Source organism: Syngnathus floridae, chromosome 3 (assembly GCF_059516105.1).
Source record: "Syngnathus floridae isolate MCC-2025c chromosome 3, RoL_Sflo_1.0, whole genome shotgun sequence".
NCBI lineage: Eukaryota > Metazoa > Chordata > Actinopteri > Syngnathiformes > Syngnathidae > Syngnathus > Syngnathus floridae.
This window is the reverse complement of record NC_142415.1, coordinates 22,039,153-22,060,498: the sequence shown is the minus strand read 5'-3', so window position 1 is coordinate 22,060,498 and position 21,346 is coordinate 22,039,153. Positions and strand designations below refer to the sequence as shown.

The window sequence follows — 21,346 nt, the reverse complement described above, 5'->3', positions numbered from 1 at the left end:
GAAATACTAATTATTTTTTTAAACCCGCTGGTGATCGGCTCCAAGATCTCGTTTGCCGAAAGCCAATTTAAAATGCTTTCTGAAACTCTAACAGCGCCTCGAAAAGCTGCTTTTAAAAAACACAATTGTCTTGAAACCCTGATTTTCAAACCTAACCCAAGTTTGAAACCTGAACATCAGTGTTTCACTTGCCCATTTTCAGGATGCTCAATTTTATGGTAAAAAATGTGTCGCTTGGAAAGTCAACAAAATCTGCCTCTTCTACATTTCAGTCTCCAAACTTGTTCAGTCATCCTGAAGGTAACCTTCCATGTTGTCTCTCCTGCTTCTCAGCATTTTGGTGGCAGCAGTCCCTTGCCGCCATGTCAACGCCACTGCGCCTTGGCTCACCCGGGCTGTCACCTGTCAGTCAAAGACCCAGCCGCACCCATGACCCTCCTTGTCCTTGGACTTGACGAGCCGATGGAAGTTTTCCAGCACGCTTCATTTTGTTTTCGGCCCAAATGCTCTTCCCTCACTCGTCACTCGATGTGACTCAAAAAGCAGGACTAAAATAACACAAGGACGCACGCGTATGCGCCCACATAATTGCAGAGTATCACAGCCGATTCAGGGCCTTGGTGCAAGAGCCTCTTCTGGGCCCATTGGTGGACTTTCAAGGAGGCTCTTCAGGTTTTGAATGCTCCACACGGGTGCAGAGACAAAAGACCAAACGGAAAAGGCGTTGTGTGACTTCTTAGGGGAAGCCTCGCCTAGTTTATGTATGGAGTGGTCCTCAACATTCTTTTGTTGGCTATAGGAAATGACACGTTGGATTGAACTCTGACCCTGTTTTTTTGTTATATGGCCAAACAGCACTGAAAACGTAATGAAGCATATTAAAAGACAGTTCGATAGTTTAACCTTGACCTTCATCAGCAACTGTCATGCCTGTGATTATCATCACACTTTGATCAATAAGTGATCCGAATTTTTTTTCCACTTTTTCTCATAAAGGATTGTCTAAGGATGCTTTGCGTGTGTTCTAAATTGGGACTATTGAATGAGGTTTATACACAGAAGCCAGTCAATATTCCAAATCGACCATAATTCCAAAATCCAATACCTCAAAAGACCTCCGTTTAGTGAGCACCGAGGTGGTCTAATTTTTGCTGAATCGCACTGAAGTCGCCAACCAGATGGGACGCAGGCGATGTGCGGGATGTGCTCTTCAGACTGCGACATGACATGACATGCATAGCATCTCGTTAGACCCCGCCACTTCACTGAGCGACAAGCGTGACATGACTTTATCCGCAGGCACTTAAGGACTCAACTGAGCGATGTTAGATTGGTTTACTTTTGGGTTTTGGCAAGGCCATATTACTTGTGCCAAATGGTCGCTGCGGAAACGTCAAAGGGCCTTGGTGTGTGGAATGTATTACGATGACGTGAAGGTCAACTATTCTTATTCAATGATTTTATATGTAAGTTGCTTTCCAGCGCTTGTCCTGACTCTTGCCAGTCCATCCACTGTCAATCCGGATTACTTTTGTAGTGATGGGAAAATGAAGCTTCAAATTGATTCACGAACCAGTTGTGTTTATTTACCCCTCTAGATGGCACTCTCTGTTCATCATCCAGGTTGAATCACACTGGCGTGCAGGTTCTTAAACCAACTGTGCCACCGAGAGCGGTCGAAAAACACAAGTGGTTCGTGAAACAAAAATGAAGCTTCGTTTGCCCATTACTTTACCCGTAACATAATATGGCGGCCAGTGAGTATAAAAGTAGCACAGAAAAACTTTTACTTCTTAAATTTGAGGATACTTTTATCCGAGGACAGAGAAAATGTGGAAGAACAGAGAGGCACAGTGTGTATTCAAATCAGTTGAAGAGCAAATGTTAGTCAACCCGCTGATTTGAAGGATTCCATAAAAGCTCCAACGGAACCGCGGCGGGGCAGAGGCTGCAGAATTTGTTTCCTCTGCACAATCAGCACATAGAGCATGGCGGTAATTAAGGAGCGATGCCCCACATGGATCCCATCCGGTGGAGCAGGATTTTAATTCCCGGCTAATTGAGGCTACGACAGGCTTGACGCTGGGAGGGGTGGCGTGTCCCGCCAGTCGGGCGACCGCTGGGTGTGGTGATTTGTAAAGCTTTAGCAAAGGTGAGCGGGAAAGCAGAAGCACACCTGAGCCCGTCTGTATCGCCCGCCGTCCCACAGCTCACGGAAGGAAGGCGGACAAACATTCCGGTTTTAGCTCGTCGTTAATGGCAGCCGCCGGCGGGGAGGCGGAGGAGAGAGTCGTTTGATTGATTTGCTTCATTTGAATTCGGATCTCGCTTGTGATCGGCGTCGACAGGTTCACACGACCGCAGGGAGAATAAAAGACGCAGAGCGAGAAAGTATATTTAGAATTTTCCGGGCTGCTGCCTAGCATGTGCGAGAGTCTAATCAAGTTTGTTAAAAGAGGCCTTTTTTTTTTTTCCCCCATCATCATCACAATGGTATTATAATCACTTTTCTCATTCACTGTGAACTAACTGCGGTTGGAAATGATTGTGTTGGGTGACTTGATGTCACCTGATCTCAATTTTGCAAACTGTAGTTAAGTTATGCGAGAGTTAAAGTGGCGTTAAGGTTTAGAAGTTAAAATAAATAACAGCATAGCTGCAGTGGAACGGTGGGCTTCCCATAGGGGCTGTTTTTTTTGAGAGCCCCGAGCAACATTCCCGACTGACAAAAGCTAAAGGTAATTTGACATCTATTTTATTTTCATCTTTTCATCTTTTGATTTCTTTTCATTTTAATCCACAAGTGGCGAGAACAAACGCAAACTGACCGCTCGCTTGGAAATTTACATCTGGGCTTGCCGCGAGGCCGCAGAAGCTTTGACGTTGTTTGAGATGAATATTTATGTGCATACATCGGCTGTCTTTGTTATGAGCGTGTGATCCAACATCTATTGTGTTGGGATTGCGTTGTTCAGGCATTTGCATTAAAGACCAGAGAAAAAAAGCACAAGAGGGAAAAAACCCGGTGGGTGAGCAGTGCCCCCTAGCGGCCACGTCATGAATTTAACCACAGCGATCTTGCTCACTTTTTAGCAGCTTAAAGCATGTCATGTCATTTCAAAGGCAGACTCGTCTGCGTGTCCCCGACATGAATAAATTGATGTCGAGCAAAGCGCAGTGTCTCCTAGGAAGAAGAGAAGGAGGGCGGGACAAAACATCAACACGAGAACAGACGAGAGTCTCTGCGTTGCTCTGATTAATTCACAAACAACAGGGGCGAGGACGAGTTAGACGACAGGGACAGCGCGGTCCCTCGTCGTTGCAAACTGCTTGGCTGCAGTTTCCTCAAGGTCGCCGGGTTAACAGGCAGCCGGGCGGCGTTGCAGCTGGTGTCTGCCAGCAGCCGGGGCCCGGAGGAGCCCCCAATCAATGCTCACATTTCAGGGTGAAAATGATGAGAAGCCGGCCTCTCAAAGCAAGATAGATGAGGGAGAAAGTCGCCGCAAAACAACACGGATCGATAATATTCAAGGCCTCCAGGAGGGAATACGCTAAGTAGAAGATTTTTAATTTTGTTGAGGCTTTTTTTGGTTTGTTCACAATCGATGGGAAGATCAGAAATGGTGCTACGTTCACCGTTACGCTCCAGGGAGCAAAAAACAACTTACGATGGCCAATTCTTCGATTGTGCTACTGAAACGCAAGTAAGTGTTGATTTAGTGACCAAATATTGGTGACAGAATTAGTTCATGTTTGATATTATAATTTAGGGCAGTGGTCCCCAACCTTTTTTGCGCCACGGACCGGTTACGTGTCAGAAATATTTTCGCAGACCGGCCTTTATATAAATAAATAAGACATTTATAATACATATATAAATAAGATGAAATGAAATGATACGACTGGCATAAAAACAAGTAAAAACCACATCATTTTTTTATTTTCTTATCTTTTTCATTTATTAGTAATTATTTGTTTATTATTTATCACATTTTATTAATAAATTTCACCATTACGTTGAATTAGTGGGAGCACTGAGCTTGTTTCACTGAGCTTGTGCTCCCACTAATTCAACGTAATGGTGAGTTTTATTCTTATGTCGTTTATACTTGTTTTTCTGCCAGTCGTGTCATTTTATTTCTTTGTATTTATATATTTATTATGAATGTATTATTTATTTATATAAATGTGTTATTTTGTTGTATAAAGGCCGGTCCGCGAAAATATTTCTGACACGTAACCGGTCCGTGGCGCAAAAAAGGTCGGGGACCACTGATCTATTCGCTAGTGAGTTGTCCATGAAACCATATATGTATTTTCCATACCGTACAAGAGCGGGTTTCCATAGGGTAGTGGTTAGTACTCTGGGCTGTCACTGCAGCGACCTGAGTTCAAATCCCAGTGGTAACTAAAACATTTTTGTCATGGAAAGATTTGCAAGTTGATCGTGTGTCGCCCCATTAAACCATATACGTATTTTCCATGCCATACAAGAGAGGTTTCCATAGAGCAGTGGTTAGTGCTCAGGGCTGTCACCACAGCGACCTGAGTTCAAATCCCAGTGGTACCTACAATATTTTATCATGGAAAGATTTGCAAGTTGCTCGTGTGTTGCCTCATGAAACCATATACCTATTTTCCATACCACACAAGAGAGGGTTCCATAGGGTAGTGGTTCGTGCTCTGGGCTCTCACCACAACGACCTGAGTTCAAATCCCAGTGGTACCTACAATATTTTATCATGGAAAGATTTGCAAATTGCTCGTGTGTTGCCTCATGAAACCATATACCTATTTTCCATACCACACAAGAGAGGGTTCCATAGGGTAGTGGTTAGTGCTCTGGGCTCTCACCACAGTGACCTGAGTTCAAATCCCAATGGTACCTAAAATGTTTTATCATGGAAAATTTTGCCAGTTGCTCGTGTGTTGCCCCATTAAACCATATACGTAAGCTTTGGCCATGATTTTTCCGTAATGAACTGGCCTCTTATTAGGTACACCAGAAAATGGCGGTGTACCTAATGGAGTGTCCGAGTGATGTCACAGATCAACCAGCCAATCAGAAAGTGGGGGTGAGGGCGCGTGTGGCACTTTTCACTTAAACCAGGAGTGTCGACCTCCACTCCTCGAGGGGCCGCGTTCCAATATGTTTTCCAAGTGACCCTCGTTAAACACACCTGCGTGAAATGTTTTTGGTTATTTTCACTTCTGCAGGAGCTAAAACTTTTCACGCAGGTGCACTTAACGAGAGAATCTTGGAAAACATGTTGGAATGCGGCCCCGAGGACCTGTGACCATGATATTTCCCTAATAAAGTGGCCTGTTATTAGGTACACTTGAAAATTGCAGTGTACCTAATGGAGTGTCCGCGTGATTCCCTCGTTAAGAGCACCTGCGTGAAAAGTTTTAGCTCCTGCTGAACGTGAAAATGACCAAAAACTTTTCACGCAGGTGCACTTAACGAGGGAATCTTGGAAAACATGTTGGAATGCAGCCCCGAAGACTAGAACTTGATACCTGTGACCTTTGACCATGATGTTTCCCTAATAAAGTGGCCTGTTATTCGGTACACTTGAAAATGGCAGTGTACCTAATGGAGTGTCCGTGTGATTGCCTCGTTAAGTGCACCTGCGTGAAAAGTTTTAGCTCCTCCGGAACGTGAAAGTGACCCAAAACTTTTCACGCAGGTGCACTTAACGAGGGAATCACACGGACACTCCATTAGGTACACCGCCATTTTAGACTAGAGCTTGACGCCTGTGACCTTTGACCATGATATTTCCCTAATAAAGTGGCCTGTTACTAGGTACACTTGAAAATGGCGGTGTACCTAATGGAGTGTCCGTGTGATTCCCTCGTTAAGAGCACCTGCGTGAAAAGTTTTAGCTCCTGCTGAACGTGAAAATGACCAAAAACTTTTCACGCAGGTGCACTTGACGAGGGAATCTTGGAAAACATGTTGGAATGCAGCCCCGAAGACTAGAACATGATACCTGTGACCTTTGACCATGATATTTCCCTAATAAAGTGGCCTGTTATTCGGTACACTTGAAAATGGCAGTGTACCTAATGGAGTGTCCGTGTGATTGCCTCGTTAAGTGCACCTGCGTGAAAAGTTTTAGCTCCTCCGGAACGTGAAAGTGACCCAAAACTTTTCACGCAGGTGCACTTAACGAGGAAATAACACGGACACTCCATTAGGTACACCGTCATTTTAGACTAGAGCTTGAGACCTGTGACCTTTGACCATGATATTTCCCTAATAAAGTGGCCTGTTACTAGGTACACTTGAAAATGGTGGTGTACCTAATGGAGTGTCCCTGCGATTCCCTCGTTAAGTGCACCTGCGTGAAAAGTTTTAGCTCCTGCGGAACGTGAAAGTGACCCAAAACTTTTCACGCAGGTGCACTTAACGAGGAAATCACACGGACACTCCATTAGGTACACCGTCATTTTAGACTAGAGCTTGAGACCTGTGACCTTTGACCATGATATTTCCCTAATAAAGTAGCCTGTTATTAGGTACGCTTGAAAATGGCGGTGTACCTAATGGAGTGTCCGTGTGATTCCCTCGTTAAGTGCACCTGCGTGAAAAGTTTTAGCTCCTCCGGAACGTGAAAGTGACCCAAAACTTTTCACGCAGGTGCACTTAACGAGGAAATCACACGGACACTCCATTAGGTACACCGCCATTTTAGACTAGAGCTTGAGACCTGTGACCTTTGACCATGATATTTCCCTAATAAAGTGGCCTGTTATTAGGTACGCTTGAAAATGGCGGTGTACCTAATGGAGTGTCCCTGTGATTCCCTCGTTAAGTGCACCTGCGTGAAAAGTTTTAGCTCCTGCGGAACGTGAAAGTGACCCAAAACTTTTCACGCAGGTGCACTTAACGAGGAAATCACACGGACACTCCATTAGGTACACCGCCATTTTAGACTAGAGCTTGAGACCTGTGACCTTTGACCATGATATTTCCCTAATAAAGTGGCCTGTTATTAGGTACGCTTGAAAATGGTTTAAGTGAAAAGTGCCACACCCGCCCTCACCCCCACTTTCTGATTGGCTGGTTGAGCTGTGACATCACTCGGACACTCCATTAGGTACACCGCCATTTTCTGGTGTATCTAATAACAGGCCAGTTCATTAGGGAAAAATCATGGCCCAAGCTTACGTAGATAGTTTAATGGGGCAACACACGAGCAACTGGCAAATTTTTCCCTGATAAAATATTTTAGATACCACTGGGATTTGAACTCGGGTCGCTGTGGTGAAAGTGCAGAGCACTGACCACTACACTATGGAAACCCGACTTGTCTTGCATGGAAAATACGTATATGGTTTTATGGGGCGACACACGAGCAACTTGCAAATGTTTCCAATGATAAAACTATATAGGCACCACTGGGATTTGAACTCAGGTCGCTGTGGTGAGAGCCCAGAGCACTAACCACTACCCAACGGAAATCTCTCTTGTATGGCATGGAATATACGTATATGGTTTTATGGGGCAACACACGATCAATTTGCAAATCTTTCCATGATAAAATATTTTAGATACCACTGGGATTTGAACTCAGGTCACCGTGGTGGGAGCCCAGGACACTAACCACTACCCTACGGGAAACTCACAAACTCTAACCCTAACTCTAGATATAACCCTAACTCCAGCCTTAGGCCCAACCCTAGCCCAAGAAGCCCAACTGTCTGCAGCATGAGCGAAGCAAGAAACCGCTAAATCATAATAAACATGTAAATGAGTGAAAGACTTTTCCAAGCCATCAAGTGAAAACTTTTCAGAGTTTACAAAAGGCCGTGGGAGGTAATGAGACAGACAAGGTGACGGGAAGGTGGAGAAGGACAAGACGCTGTAACAAACACGCAGATCGATAGGAGTGAAGAGGCTAATGGGCTATAGGCTTCGTCGGCTGGGCTGATATCCACAGGTCTTCTTTTTACTGCAGCCTTTTTAAATCATTCCGGCGGCGACGCAGGCACAAAGACCCACCGCCATGCCGAGAGCCGTCGCTTGTCGTTTCAGCCGTTAATCAGGCCGGATCTGATACGAAGGGGGGGTGCTCATCTTTTTCACATCTAAAAGCTCCGCAGGCACGAGAAAACGCTTTGAAAGAACAAGTGTCCTCTGAAATTGTACCTTCTCATTTGAGAGGGAAAATATGCACAATATCTAATGTCAGTTAAGGCACCATTGGGATTATTTTAGGTTCAGAGTTGGGTTAAGGTCGGATTATACGACGGGGTTAGAAAAGGCCAAAGATGCGTTTCGCCTTCTCGCAGGTTCTCAGCAAACACCGCCGCTGAAATATGACAGCTTGGAATAGAGAGATGGATATTTGAAAGGCAGGATGATGGGACTCTCTTAAGATGTGATCAGGTCCACTGACAGTGGTTGAGGGGGTCCTATCAGGGTTCACTGCGCACACAAACGAGCGCCTTAGGCTACGAGGGAGGGGAGGGGGGGGGGGGGGGCGGGGGCGGCGAGCAGGCTTGACAGGCTGGTGGGAAAATAACAACCAGGCCCTTAGACGAAGCGAAAGAAAATGTGAAAATACAGAGCAGAAATAGCTGCATCGATCAGGCGAGGTGGAGGGGATTAAGGGTGACAGGTTCCATTTTGGATTGGATAAATTGGACAGAGGTGGTGTGGACATCGTGCTCCCTGTTCCACACTTGATTTCTGTCCATGCAAACAGACAGCAGCTATTAGTCTTACGTGTTAGCATTCAGCACATGCTCGCTGATGATCAATGGGAAGGCTAACGTCTGCTTGACGGTGGAAATTAAAGTTGGCGCTGGGGCAGGGCTAAGGTGGACTCGAATCTTGTCAGGAATATGTGTACCATTCATAAAATATTTATAATTTATAAAAAAGTACATGATATTTTTAAAATTTTAAAATATTTTTTTCAGCAACCTTCTTACTTTGGCCCCCAAGTTAAAGATCAACGATGATCAGTCACTAAATTTGACAATCAAGTTAAGCTTGAAAGAATAACCATCAAAATCATCAGAGGTGTTGTCTTGATCAAGCTGTATTATTAGCAGAGCGATACACAAAAGCAAGTCTGCCACCGTGTCAACACGCATGGAAGGTCCTGGTGGAGGAGCATCAGCAGCGGGAAAAAGAAAAAGAGGACCAGGACAAGTGCATTAAATGCTATTAATGCTTGATTAAAAAAAAAAAAAAAAAAAAACGAAAAAAAGAAATCATGAAAATAAAAAAAATAAAAAATGTCATCACGTGGAGAACGTCCATAGTGGGTGAGTTACACATCACAGATCCACTGCACAACATAATGCAACATCATGAGCAATAAATAAAGGCATCGGATCCTTGAAATACACACACGATACAGGCGAGCTAATAAACAACAAAAGGAGGAGCACTCAAATGTCCCACAGACGGTAAATGTTACTTTTCCAGTTGCTTGATTTTCTCGTCTTACTTCTTCACTCAGTTCATTGGTCAAGTACTCCAGGTAGAACAAACAGTCTGTCCGGTGCAGTTTGATGTGTTCGGAGAGTTCTAAAAGTCTCAAGGGAGGGGAGGGTTTCGGGTTCTTTTCCTTCGTCAGTAGGGGGAGCTCTAGAGCCTCCTGCCCGTGCAAGAGCGACAGCACTGGTCTCCGTAGAACTTGTGGCCGCAGACGCCGTGCTGGGGGACCAGGTGGCACCAGCTGAAGCGGTCCACGCACGGTGGCTCGCCTGCAAAGGGAGACCGCACAATGGCACCTCAGTGTTTGTTTGAAAGGTTAGACGAAAATACTTTGAACACTAATTTTTGTCGCCGACCATTTCATCTTTTACAATCGATTAATTAACAGCCGTGGGGAGAAGCGGTGCGGAAAATGGATGGTTGAAATGAATTAACAGCCTTTGTTTTTGTCCACTATTGCTTAATTTTCATTTTTTTTTTATTTTTGTTTTCTGAAGTACTTCGGCAGGGTTGTCATTTTTTGTTTTGTTTTACGAAACATCTGAGATATCCTTGCCCCCATTTCCCCCCCATGGAAAAAACCCTAGCACTGCCAATGATCTAGAGGTGTTTGTCTCATGGAATGAGGAAGAAACAAAATTCTCCCCTGTTAGAGGTCTGTGAACCCCTAAAATTTGAGAACCTGTGAAGTCGACCCAACAATACTTTTACTTGGAAGCCATTGACCTCTTATTGTGGTCCCGACGGCTGTGACACGATTGTGGTGTTGTGGCAGCGGGGCGGCTCGAGGGCAGAACTGAGTGTTGCAGGCCCGGGTAGCAACTGGTCGCTGGTGGGCCAAACAGCCGCTGGCCGCCCGTCCCTGAAGCAGACACTGGACGCCGCGGGTCTGGACACCCCCGCCGCAGGACACGGAGCACTCGAGGAACAAGTAGAAGCAGACTTTTGTTTAGCTTCTCATCGTGCATCCGTCACATTGACGATGGCTACCTGTTGCCATGGAGATGAGAACCAGCTTGACACCGCAGCAGCGGGGACGGTCCTGCCCTGCGGGACCCGGGCTAATTCGGGGCAGGGACCTCGGTCGCAAACCTGCTGGAGATCCGCCAAGGGTTTGGCAAGGTTCCTGCACCTCCTCGCAGGAAACTCCACAAACCTGCAAACGGAAGGAACACAAATGAATCGGGCTTTTATGGTTGAAAGTGATATTATTGCAAAAAGTTCTTACCCTCCCTGGAAATCTTTCTCCCCACACCGGAGTTCTCGCTTCTGCAGGCCAGGACCGCATGACCTGGAGCACTAAAACACAACAGTTGAAAAATGTGGAATTGATTGATTTATTTATTTGTTTATTTATTATTTTTTAATTTGTATATATGTTTTTATTTTGTTTATTTTTTATTTTTATTTTATTTATTTAATTTTTTGATTATGTTTTTTGTCTACTTTTACAATTGTCTATATTGACTCACTCACAGCCATTGACGACTTTAGACATCAAACTGGCAATGAATCAGTTAATAGACTAAACTGCAAATTTACATGTCACGTACGTGTATACACATACATGCGTGTGTGGTATATTTGGTGATGAAGAAAAAGTTCCTTCGAGGCTGTGGCCTTCATATTTGAAGTGGGTCACCATGAAATCTACATTCTCACCTCTCCCCACGACGTGGGCGTCCACTGGAGCCTGTCGTTCTTTGGGCAGCGGCGCAGGACGCAGCTCTCCTGGGCTTTGGGTCGCTCGTTGTGTCTGCACATGCTGTCGGGCACCACGGCCGCCAACCCGGCGTCGCCGCTTTGGCAGAACACGCTTCGCTTCCTCAGTCCGCGGCCGCAACTCTTGGAGCACTGTGGGTGAAGGCGGACGTGGTGAGACACAGGTGGCGTACTCTGGAGGTTTAGTGGAGAGTGCTTGTGGACCTGACACTGTTTTTTTTTTATAACCTTGCTCAGGGTCCTTCAAGGTGGGATTTAATACATATGCTCTACTTTTTTGGTCTACTTCCAAGCGACCTAAATATTCACATACATTTATTCTCTTAAGATTTTTTTTCTCTCAAATATGCAACACTCCAATACACACTTCTTCATTTTACTTATTAAAAAATGATATGAATTTGTTCTTGAAAGTTTGTAAATTTCTTTCACAAAAATCGAAATATATTTCTAAAAAAACATTTTTCCTAAAAATAATTTTTCTAGCATTTTGACTTTTCCCCTAAAATCTGTAAACCTATTTTTAAAATAATAGTACTTTATTTTTGTAAGGCAGAGTCCATGTTTTTTAATAAACAAACAAAAATTATATATATATATATTTTTTTTTTTCGATATTTTCACAACTTCTTTCCTAATAAATATATATTATCAAAAAAAAAAAAAAAAAAGGCTAATGCAAATTTCACACGTCAGACTTTTCCTAAACCAGATGGAACTCTAAAGGGTAAACACAAAGTAACCACATTGATAATTCGACACACGCTTGACGAGCAAAGCCAAGGTCGCCGCTTGGCTGCGACTCCAAAACATTAAACACAATAACGCCATCGCTCACAAATGAATGTGACCTGCAACCATCAGAGCACCCAGCAACACAACAATGCAGTAAACTTCAGATGGGGGGGGGGGGGGGGAACAAAAGTGCAACTGCTCATCAGGGACGCCAGAATGTTTTATGTGACTGCATTGCTTTCCAACACACACACAGCATTTATATGCACACACACTCATCCCAGCAGTGATTTGACACTGACAGTATCCATTGGTCTTTTCAAGGAGAATGCTTTTAACCGACACCTGAACTCACCAGTCGCTCTCCCATCACAAAGATTGACGATTGAATGATGGCTGAGTGACAGCATTTTCTCACTTTTTTTTTTAGACAAAATTATAATCTGACACGGCCTGTATAAAGTTTCACAACATGTCAGATTCCGCTGCTAGAGAAGCAGAAAACTGAGTTTGACATTTCACATTGGCTCTATGCTTCTGTTATGTTGATTTTCACGAAAATATAATTGTTTTCTCAAAAACATGACACTTTTTTGGGGGAGGGAAGAAGTTGACGTTGGCATTGATGAAAAGAAAATAACTACAGCGTGTAAAAGCACCTTGAGAAAATCAATAATAGTTTTCAATTATTGGTAGATAATGTTTCAAATTGGTAGTATTTCTTGTATTTACTCTTTAATTTGCCATTCATCATATATTACATATACGCCAACAAAAATCATCTTTTTATGCAATTTTTTCAGATGGCAGCATGTCCAGCAGAGGTCAGCAGAGCGCTGAGAACGAATGAATGAAATGTAAATTGTACTGTTTGATAATTGTGGGTCGTGCACGCGTGTGTGCGCCTTGACATGAGTTTACTTCTTCCCTCTTGTAAAGCTTTTCATTACACAAACATCTCCCAAACATGTCACCATGTTTTAATTTAAGGCCACAAAGGCTAAATTTACGTCTCCACGAAAGTAAAAAGACGGTTTCTGCTGACAAACCATTCAACTAAAGAGTGAAGACTCAAAAAGATGGTGGTGAGGCAAAATGAACTCTAATTAAAGAGAAGGAAGATTGTTTTTAAATCCTCAACAACTTCGCTTAACCCAATTACCCCGACACGAAAATGCTCGCACTTTTTTTTAAGAGTTTGTGATTAGCATGTGTTGTTGTGACAACACACCCCTTGTAGAAAAGTCGTGATGTGTCGCTGCTTGCTTTGATTGACGTTACCTGCGACCAGGCTCCGGCGTTCCACCCGGGCGGGCAGGCCTGCGTGTTGCAGGGCCGGAGCTGCGCCGGTGAGACGACGGGGCAGAGAGAATGCGCCGCCGCCTCCTCCCTTTGGTAGGTCACTTTCCTCATGCAGCGTAGCGTCCTGCTCTGCTGGCCTCCGCCGCATGAGCGACTGCACGCCGCCCACTCTCCAGTCCACCAGCTGGAAGAGAGATGGAGAACCCGATTGATTCTTTTTTTTTTTTTTTTCCCAATCTAATCTTTTGAGTCCTCCACATCTTTGGTCCAAAATAGCCACCGTCTTGGCACCGCAACTCAAGGGGGAGATTACTGCAAACGAGTGGTCTGACCACCGCGGGATTTTAGGCGGAAGAGGGATGGTGAGTCGGGCAGATGGCTCAGGATGCTGCAAAAAATAAAAATGACCTCGGGGCACCCAGGCGCTTTTCCTTCTTTTTAGAATTCCGCAGACGAAATTTGGGGGCGAAAGAGTTGCTTTAGGCCTGCATGGTTCTTTTCTCCCCTGTGTTTTGTCCGAGATTAGAAATAGCACATCACTGCGGTGGAGCTCACCCTAATTTGCATCTCGTGAATGCTCCATGTCGAGATAGACAACCGGTCGACTATTTTGGTGATGTTCCTGAAGTCAATCCTCAATTTGATGGTAAACCAGTGGATAAACTAATAATTTGTTTTTTTCTGTCATAAAAGGCAGAGTTTGATCATTCGGACCCTGAGATTTTGCCTGATGAAATCCGATCGACTCCACAGATGAGTGGCGATTTAATCGACCCGATTAATCGTTTTCATCTATGTGTGTGGTCAAAGCACGGTCATAAAAGTTCACCACAAGCACAAAACTCCACACTAAGACCTCAGCCAAAACTCTTAAATGTCTTCATGTGGCTCTCAACTTTACAGCTGGCTTGTAAAAGTGCCACTTAACCAAATACAATCCCCATTTCCACTTTTAATCGGACAAATTTTGTGCAAGAACCGCAGTCGCCACGATTTGGAGCCTAAGGGGTTCACCGTAGACCCCTTTGGCCCTCTTTCCAAACAAAAGCGGCTGTGTCCGGACGTGCATCGAGGCTCTTTAATAGCGTTCGCTGAGATAAGAGAAATGCAATGCCTGAGATTAGCGGCAGGAAACGCCGTCTCGAGTGTTGGGAACAGAAGCCGCTCGTTGGCGGCGTTCGGCCCGGACATGTCGCGGGCGGCCCGAGCCAAGCATCCACTTCGGCGAGCATCCGACGCATGCTGCGAGCGGCTATTTTTCGGCTTCGCGGCTTGGAAGCGGGAGGCGTAATTGCGGCATTAGTGGAAGTGCTCGTGCTCTCCCTGACCCCAAAATGCCGTGCCGTGCCGTGCCGTGCCTCTTGGATGTAAATCATTTCGTCGCTTGCCGCGGGAGGAAAGAGGTTCTGCTTCAACTTGATTGAACGCCACCGCAGTGCTTCAACCTGCATGCATATGCACGTGCCATTAGACGGTCGATATATTTTTTGATATTTATATTATATAATATACGAAAAGACGGCCTGATTAGCGTGATGCACGATGGGAGGCGTCCGTTGATCTGTTAAGTAGAGAGCTGAGCCTCAAAACCCGCTCGGTGAGTTTCTCAAAAAAGGAACAGAGGAGTGATTAAAGAGTGGACAGAGGAGGAAGAGGAGGAGGAGGAAGGCAACCTGACCACAAACAAAGTGCAGACTCCCCTCAACCGCAACGTGCGAGAGTGCGCGAGTCTGTAATAAAAGCAGCGCAACATTTGGCAACATGGATGTAATAGGCCGCAAACCACACGCACACACACACACACACACACACACATGAACACACACTTACTAAGCAGGGCAGGGCTGCGTATTGCAGAGGTGCGAGCCCAACGTGGGTCTCGTGAGCGGATTGCACATGGTGGCGTTGACGTGAACTTTCTGGTCCTGCAGGCAAATAGCCTTGGTGGAAATGCGACCTGAGGGGAAGGAAACATCAACAATTGAGGATTTTTATGCTGGAATTGTCTTAAAATCCCAATTTGACCGCATTGTTTCATTTATTTGACGAATATTTTATCTTGGCCAACAAAGTAATCCCGGATTTCACACTCAGTCAAAAAGCAACGAGCCATGAAATTCCTAGTGACTTTTCTTTTTGGGAAGATAAATTTATATTCACACACATTTGCATTCAACGAGGGGGTTGCTCGATAAACGTCTGTTCTCCGAGTGCACTTTTTGTTTGTTATTGTAGCTGTCACATGCAATTATATAGGAATGAAAATCCCCCTTCACATTTTAAACGGTGATGGATAACGTTGCAAGGATGGAAACCAAATGTTCTCATTCTTAGCTTTAAAAAAAAAAAAAACTGTCCGTAAACATGCATGGAAGCAAATCTTCAAACGCATTAAACCGACATCCAAAGTCATCCAATTCACCTCCGGCGCAGGGAGCAGAACAGTCGGAACGCACCACACCCCAGCTGTAGTCGGGCTTCCTTTCAGTACGAGGCAGTGTGTACTCCCAAACCACACCTGGATTTTTACCTTGCAGGAGGATCTAGAGGAGAAAGAGAAAGAAGAACATTGAGAAGAGAGACATCAAGTCAGGCACTGGACTGGACACATTTGACCCTAATTCTATTCTCCAGAGGGTGTCAGATTCCATCCTGCTGCCCATTTGCATTTCAGATTCAAATCACAGTTGAGATTGATTGATTGATTGATTGATTGATTTATTTATTTATTTATTTATTTATTTATTTATTTATTTATTTATTTATTTATTTGATTTCATTAGCATTTCATTGGTTTATTTATTTTTATTTATTTGTTTGGATAGGGACAATGCACATTCATGAACATCAGTAAAACAAAAACCAATGTAAATATGACAAATTAGAGTTTGGCTTTAGCCACAGGTGCTTCTAAATCTTATTTGGGAAATTAGGATAGTAGTTGCTACGCTAACTAAAAATCGCAAAACCCTATTGGAGGTCTGGACCAGGAAGAGAGTTGATAACGGTTTCTTTCAACCACGTCTGAAAATCTTAACCATATAAGATTCTTCTGACACGGACATTCTTGCGGTGTGCCAGCTTGGCCCCGCAATGTCATTTTGCTCCAATTCTTTGGATTCGATGAGTGGCGCGGTGAAAAATGTGTGGTCTGTTGTCTCTAGTGCAACAATGTTTTGTACTTGTCAAACATGACAAAGATCTGCACCTAAATGTGTGTGTTTCCAACACTTGACAGATGGTCAGTGGGTTATTTTCATTCCCCGTTGCTAATTTGACCCACTATGCAGATTAGTATGTTGATGGTTGCGGTCGAGTGTTTATCTTCGCTGGTGTTTGGCTTGGAGGCCAATATTTGGCTTTGTTTAAAACAATTGTTTGAAAAGTTGTGCGGTGTTTATCTTGGCCGATTATGTTTGCGCACATTGTGTGTCTCTGACACAGAGGGAGTTGTTTCACAGATGGAAAGATGCAATACACAATTATGTCTGCATTTTATTGTTGCTGCAGCTGTCTGCGAAGAATTTTGGACACGGCTCAATTCCAATTCAATTGCACAGATCGTGTACCGAGTATGTTGGGTAAGTTTTCATCGTATTTATTTCTTTTTAAAGTCTCATTCGGCAATGTGATTCGTTACAATGGTAAGAAACAATAGAGGATTTAGGACAGAGCCCTGGGGAACACTGCTGGATTATTACTTGCTAATTTGATAACTTTAACATCTGAATAATGGGTTGTTGTTTTTTTCTTGGAGATACCAAGAAATAACAGTTTCCGGAGTGATTGAAACATAACGCACTACCGCGACAAAACTAAAATGTCATTGGTCGACCATTGTCATATAATGTATCCATAACTTCTAGAGTGGACCGACACCAAGCAAAGAAGATTCAGTGTAAAGAGATTTCCTGGGAAAACCGACTCTGATCCGCCATTTATGTATCAATGACAGCAATTAACATAAGCGCTGTTAAAGAAAGATGACACAACGATTCCTCCCCTTTCGCCTGTTCCAGCACGTGCAGGCAGCGGAAATAAACGCTCCGCCTTTCGGTCACAAGACCCAGCGTGCACTCGGAGTCGTTAAATGATCGTTTCATTCGGCGGTTTTCCGCCTCGAGCATGGATCTGACCAGGGAGGCGCTCAGCTTTTGTAAGCTGGGCTGACAGCCAAGGTAAATCGGTGATATTAAAAGGTACGTTAGCAAACTCGATGCTTGAATTCAAAGAGCCAAAGCGATACGGCGTGAGCGTAATCATTTTTGCGGTAGTTCATCTCAAGGCCTCTAATATGTATATATGTATAAATATTATTTATTAGTAGCATTATTATATATTATATGAATATATTTATATATAATATATGTATATATATTTGGGGTGCCTTACAAAGTTTGAGTACTCTTGCTGTAATAATCACGTCTGCTGCTTCTCATCCGTTAAATCTCGTCTCAAATTGGACGTCCAAATAGAGGTAATAGGAGTCACTGGTCAGTTGGGAAAGAAAAAGGATGTGGTGGTGGAAGATGGCTGCAAATTGAGCAGAGCGCCGTCCAAATAAAGTGACAGCGAGCCAGAATGAACCGAGAGAGCAAACCATCTTCCTTCTCACGAGGCTTGTGGGTAAAAGTCAATGACAGCAACGTGTCTGAAGAGTCGTGCCACGTTGTCACTGGACTCCACAAATATCATTTGCATATTTCTATGGACAGTAAAGTCTCGAGTAAGTATGCAGTACCCGGTTGGATTTTACCTCGAGAAAATACAAGAGCATAAGGTTTGAAATTTTAAGCCGAAAGAACGTGCCCATAGAAATGAGCAGAAGGAAGAGATTTTGTGCTTCCTCTAGGCCTGACCTTAAATCATCACATTCAAAGAGATCAGTTGCAGTATTCTTAATCTTTTAATCTCGCCGCCAACCGCTACAGCCGCCACACTCTCAAGACTTTTTTTTTTTTTTTTTTTTGTAATTACAGGACATACTTAGAGAGATTACGGCGGTGACATCTGCAGATCAGTGTGAAGTGCCAACGCAGGCAGACAAGAGCGATGGCGTATTGGTGGCTTCAGATGGACTGCTTTCGGTTATTCAAACTTGAATCCTCCTTTGATATTTCGGCGATGTCTCAATCATTTGCGATGTTGTACGTGGAGCCCAAAGGGGATAAAAGCAGACATGATGCTAATGTTGCTGGAAAACGAGTGATTGAAAGGCATTTTTTTCCAAATTAAATCGATGTTTTTAAAGGATGAGTTCTAAAATTTTAGAAAAATTAAAATAATTTAAAAAACATTTAAAATTGAAATAATTTTTTTTTTTTTATTTGGGATCATAGTCTAAGTAAATAAAGTTATAATATAGACAATTATAAACACTGTACCATTCCCATGCACTTTTCCTTGTTGGAGCTCTGAAATGACCAAGTTCCCATTTCTCTGGAATGCGGCACCAGGACAGCATCCCCTCCACCCCACCCCCACCCCTTGGCTCAAAGCAAGATACCATTCACTCCTATGGAAGCGCTCTATCACACAAACGTAAACAACAACAAGCACTCGAAGGAACCCGGCCACAAGTCAAGCCCTCTTGTCCAAAATAGCTACAAAAACATTTCCGGATGGCCAAGTGACCGGCGCTAAGTTGCTGGTTTCTATCCCCAAAAAATGTACAGCCTGCTCATTCCCGACTGAGCATTTTCTTGGCCTTCAGGTGAAAGCAACTGCTCACCTGGTTTCGACTTCTGGTTCCTAAACCCAGAGTTCAAAGTTCAAGGGGGAGCTAAAAGCTGGTGTTGACACAGTAATGTGTCCGTGACTGTGATGCTTGCCGCTTCAGGGCAGGTAAAAGACTCCCCCACTCACGCTTTGTAGTCTCTCTCGCTCCCAACAAAGTTTTCCTTCCGTTTTCTCGCTCCGCTAACCTCCAATCACATTTACAACAAAAGCACTATTGAGGTCAGCGGCCACGGGGGCCACATGGCCGTGGCTTTTGGATGCTTATGAAAACACGTGACTGCCTCTTTACATTCAGTCAGCCAGAGCCAAGAGACAGCAGTACTTAATAGCGTGATGGTGACGCAACGTGCCTTTTCTACAGCGAAAACCCCCAAAGTGGTAAAAAATTTTAAAAGAATTGTGACGGGAAAATGAAGCTTCAACTTTGCTTCATGAACCAGTTGTATTTTTTTTCATTCCTCCAGGCGGCACTGTTGGTTAAAGGAAGGGTGTGTTTTCCGCCCTATGTTGAGCTCCTTCATGAAACACCTTGAAGCCTCATTTTACAGTCAAATAAAAAATCCATCCAAAATGAACAAAAATGGTAAATATGAATCATGAAATACTCATTACAAAATAGAAGGACAAAATACGATTTGATGCTTACTTCAAACACCAGCGTTTCATTGGTGGGTCCGGCGGCGTACAGGCTCTCGGGTTTGCTAAAAGAGCGCTGATAGCTGAACGTGGCCCCTCCAAAGTGGAACTTGCCCGGCCAGTCCACCGTCCAATCGCCGGTCAGGTAGTACTTCCTCTTGATGGAACGCACCGCCAGATAGCTGGTAGACACCGCCATCTCCTCCACGCGAATGCTACGAGCCCCCGCCGGGATGGTTACCATGGAATAGTATTCTGCGTCAAAAGAATAAAATGAGATCAGAGGTGCGATGCGATTTATCTTGACATTTCCGCTAGAACTTACCGTTAGCTCTATGCTGCAGCGTGTACATGCCTTTGTAGAATTTACATGTGGAGTTGCTTCCCTTACATACGCCGCAAGCATCCAGGGAGGCCTTGGATCCTAAAATCTGATCGCAACCAACCGTCTGCACACAAAAATAGAAGAAGGAGGGAGAGGGTTGAGTGGCCACGGGTGATTTCAGGATTGCGGATTACGGTGTCTTCAGAGCCAGCTGGTTCTAATGCCCCTTTAAACGTATTCGAAAAACAATTAGATGACATCGTGCGGAATGGGCGGTAAACTGACACCGACTTTCGAGCCGTTACTCAGCTCGATTTGCTCACTCTCCTAAAAGCTCGACATGGAAATTGAGGCACAGCTGTAATTATTTATTGCAATGACGCTAATTCACATGAGCCTCATCCGAATCGGGAGATCATGTTGCCGCACGGACTTCGCCCCGCCACAATGACTATAAATACGCCGCACTTCACGTGCCGATTAAAGCCGACGCTTGGTGGCCCACCAAAAGCAACAACGTGTGTGGAAATAGGACAAAATAAGTGTCAACGCGTCGGTTTGGGTTGGACCACAAGACAATTGGGTTAAGATCTTGGTTAGAGTTTTGAAATGATTGTTTGGAAATACGCTCTTGACGGCTGCTGAAAGGTGACACTTGAGGTCTACCAAAGTCGGTGAAAAAACGATGTTTAAGTCAAAGCGGGACGAAAGGGATTGAACGGCGGTCACACTGTGGACTGACTGGCCTATTGCACTTTTTGAAAAAGGGATTTATGACTTGATGACTCACCGATAGAGACTTTTGTACCTCGCACACACCGCCGTCACCCTTATGGCTGTACAACTTGCAAATCAATTGAGATGACTGATGTTAGTTAGACAATAGTGCTGAACTGGCAGTAAAAAATTGACAATAAATTTGAAAAATAATCAAATCAAAATGATCATATCATATAATTCCACTACAGCCCCAAACCATCTCAATATCATGTCTCTGGTAGAATAAAATGGAAAGAATTGATTTATCCCAATGAATTAATTGTGTGGCTTTTTCAGGTCGTGTGTATTGCGTTGGTGTGTTTACATCTGTTGCTGTACTTATGAGGTACAACTATTTTTTTTTCTATTTTCAAAAGGAATCATGTCATTGGTTGAGACTTTAGTACCTCACACACTCCATCAATGCAAACATCGCCTCTGTGGTCGGAGCAGGAGGTGCCGTCTTTGACCTTGCTGGACATGGCGAAGAAGAAATCAAAGCTCTCGGCAGTGCAGTACAATTTACAGACGTCTTCATCTGTAACCAAAAAGTAAAGGATCAAGCAAAGAATCTTGCCAAGGCCAAATATTTTCATTTTTTCTTAGCTAAAGAGTGAAAGAGAAAATCGTTTTTGATTTGACGAGATGAATCGTTACATTTGAGAATC

The 21,346-nt window shown here is 44.0% G+C and overlaps 1 protein-coding gene and 1 long non-coding RNA gene across 6 annotated transcripts in view; one reads left to right on the top strand and one right to left on the bottom strand.

The window, feature by feature from the left end:
• LOC148401149 (uncharacterized) overlaps positions 1-1,060 on the top strand; it is a 153,555-nt gene extending 152,495 nt beyond the window's left edge. For all 3 annotated transcript variants that reach the window (XR_015857531.1, XR_015857532.1, XR_015857535.1), the window contains one exon: positions 334-1,060. This is a non-coding gene — a long non-coding RNA (uncharacterized LOC148401149). The remainder of the gene's footprint in view (positions 1-333) is intronic.
• A 7,978-nt stretch (positions 1,061-9,038) lies between these two features.
• adamts18 (ADAM metallopeptidase with thrombospondin type 1 motif, 18) overlaps positions 9,039-21,346 on the bottom strand; it is a 36,395-nt gene continuing 24,087 nt past the window's right edge. For all 3 annotated transcript variants that reach the window (XM_088372246.1, XM_088372245.1, XM_088372247.1), the window contains 11 exons: positions 21,086-21,216; positions 19,920-20,043; positions 19,605-19,849; positions 15,642-15,762; positions 15,050-15,176; positions 13,199-13,403; positions 11,123-11,314; positions 10,689-10,759; positions 10,451-10,616; positions 10,187-10,379; positions 9,039-9,729 (listed from right to left, as the gene is read on the bottom strand). In XM_088372246.1, the coding sequence (XP_088228372.1) occupies positions 9,611-9,729; positions 10,187-10,379; positions 10,451-10,616; positions 10,689-10,759; positions 11,123-11,314; positions 13,199-13,403; positions 15,050-15,176; positions 15,642-15,762; positions 19,605-19,849; positions 19,920-20,043; positions 21,086-21,216 (1,694 nt within the window). In that variant the 3' untranslated portion in view covers positions 9,039-9,610. The remainder of the gene's footprint in view (positions 9,730-10,186; positions 10,380-10,450; positions 10,617-10,688; positions 10,760-11,122; positions 11,315-13,198; positions 13,404-15,049; positions 15,177-15,641; positions 15,763-19,604; positions 19,850-19,919; positions 20,044-21,085; positions 21,217-21,346) is intronic.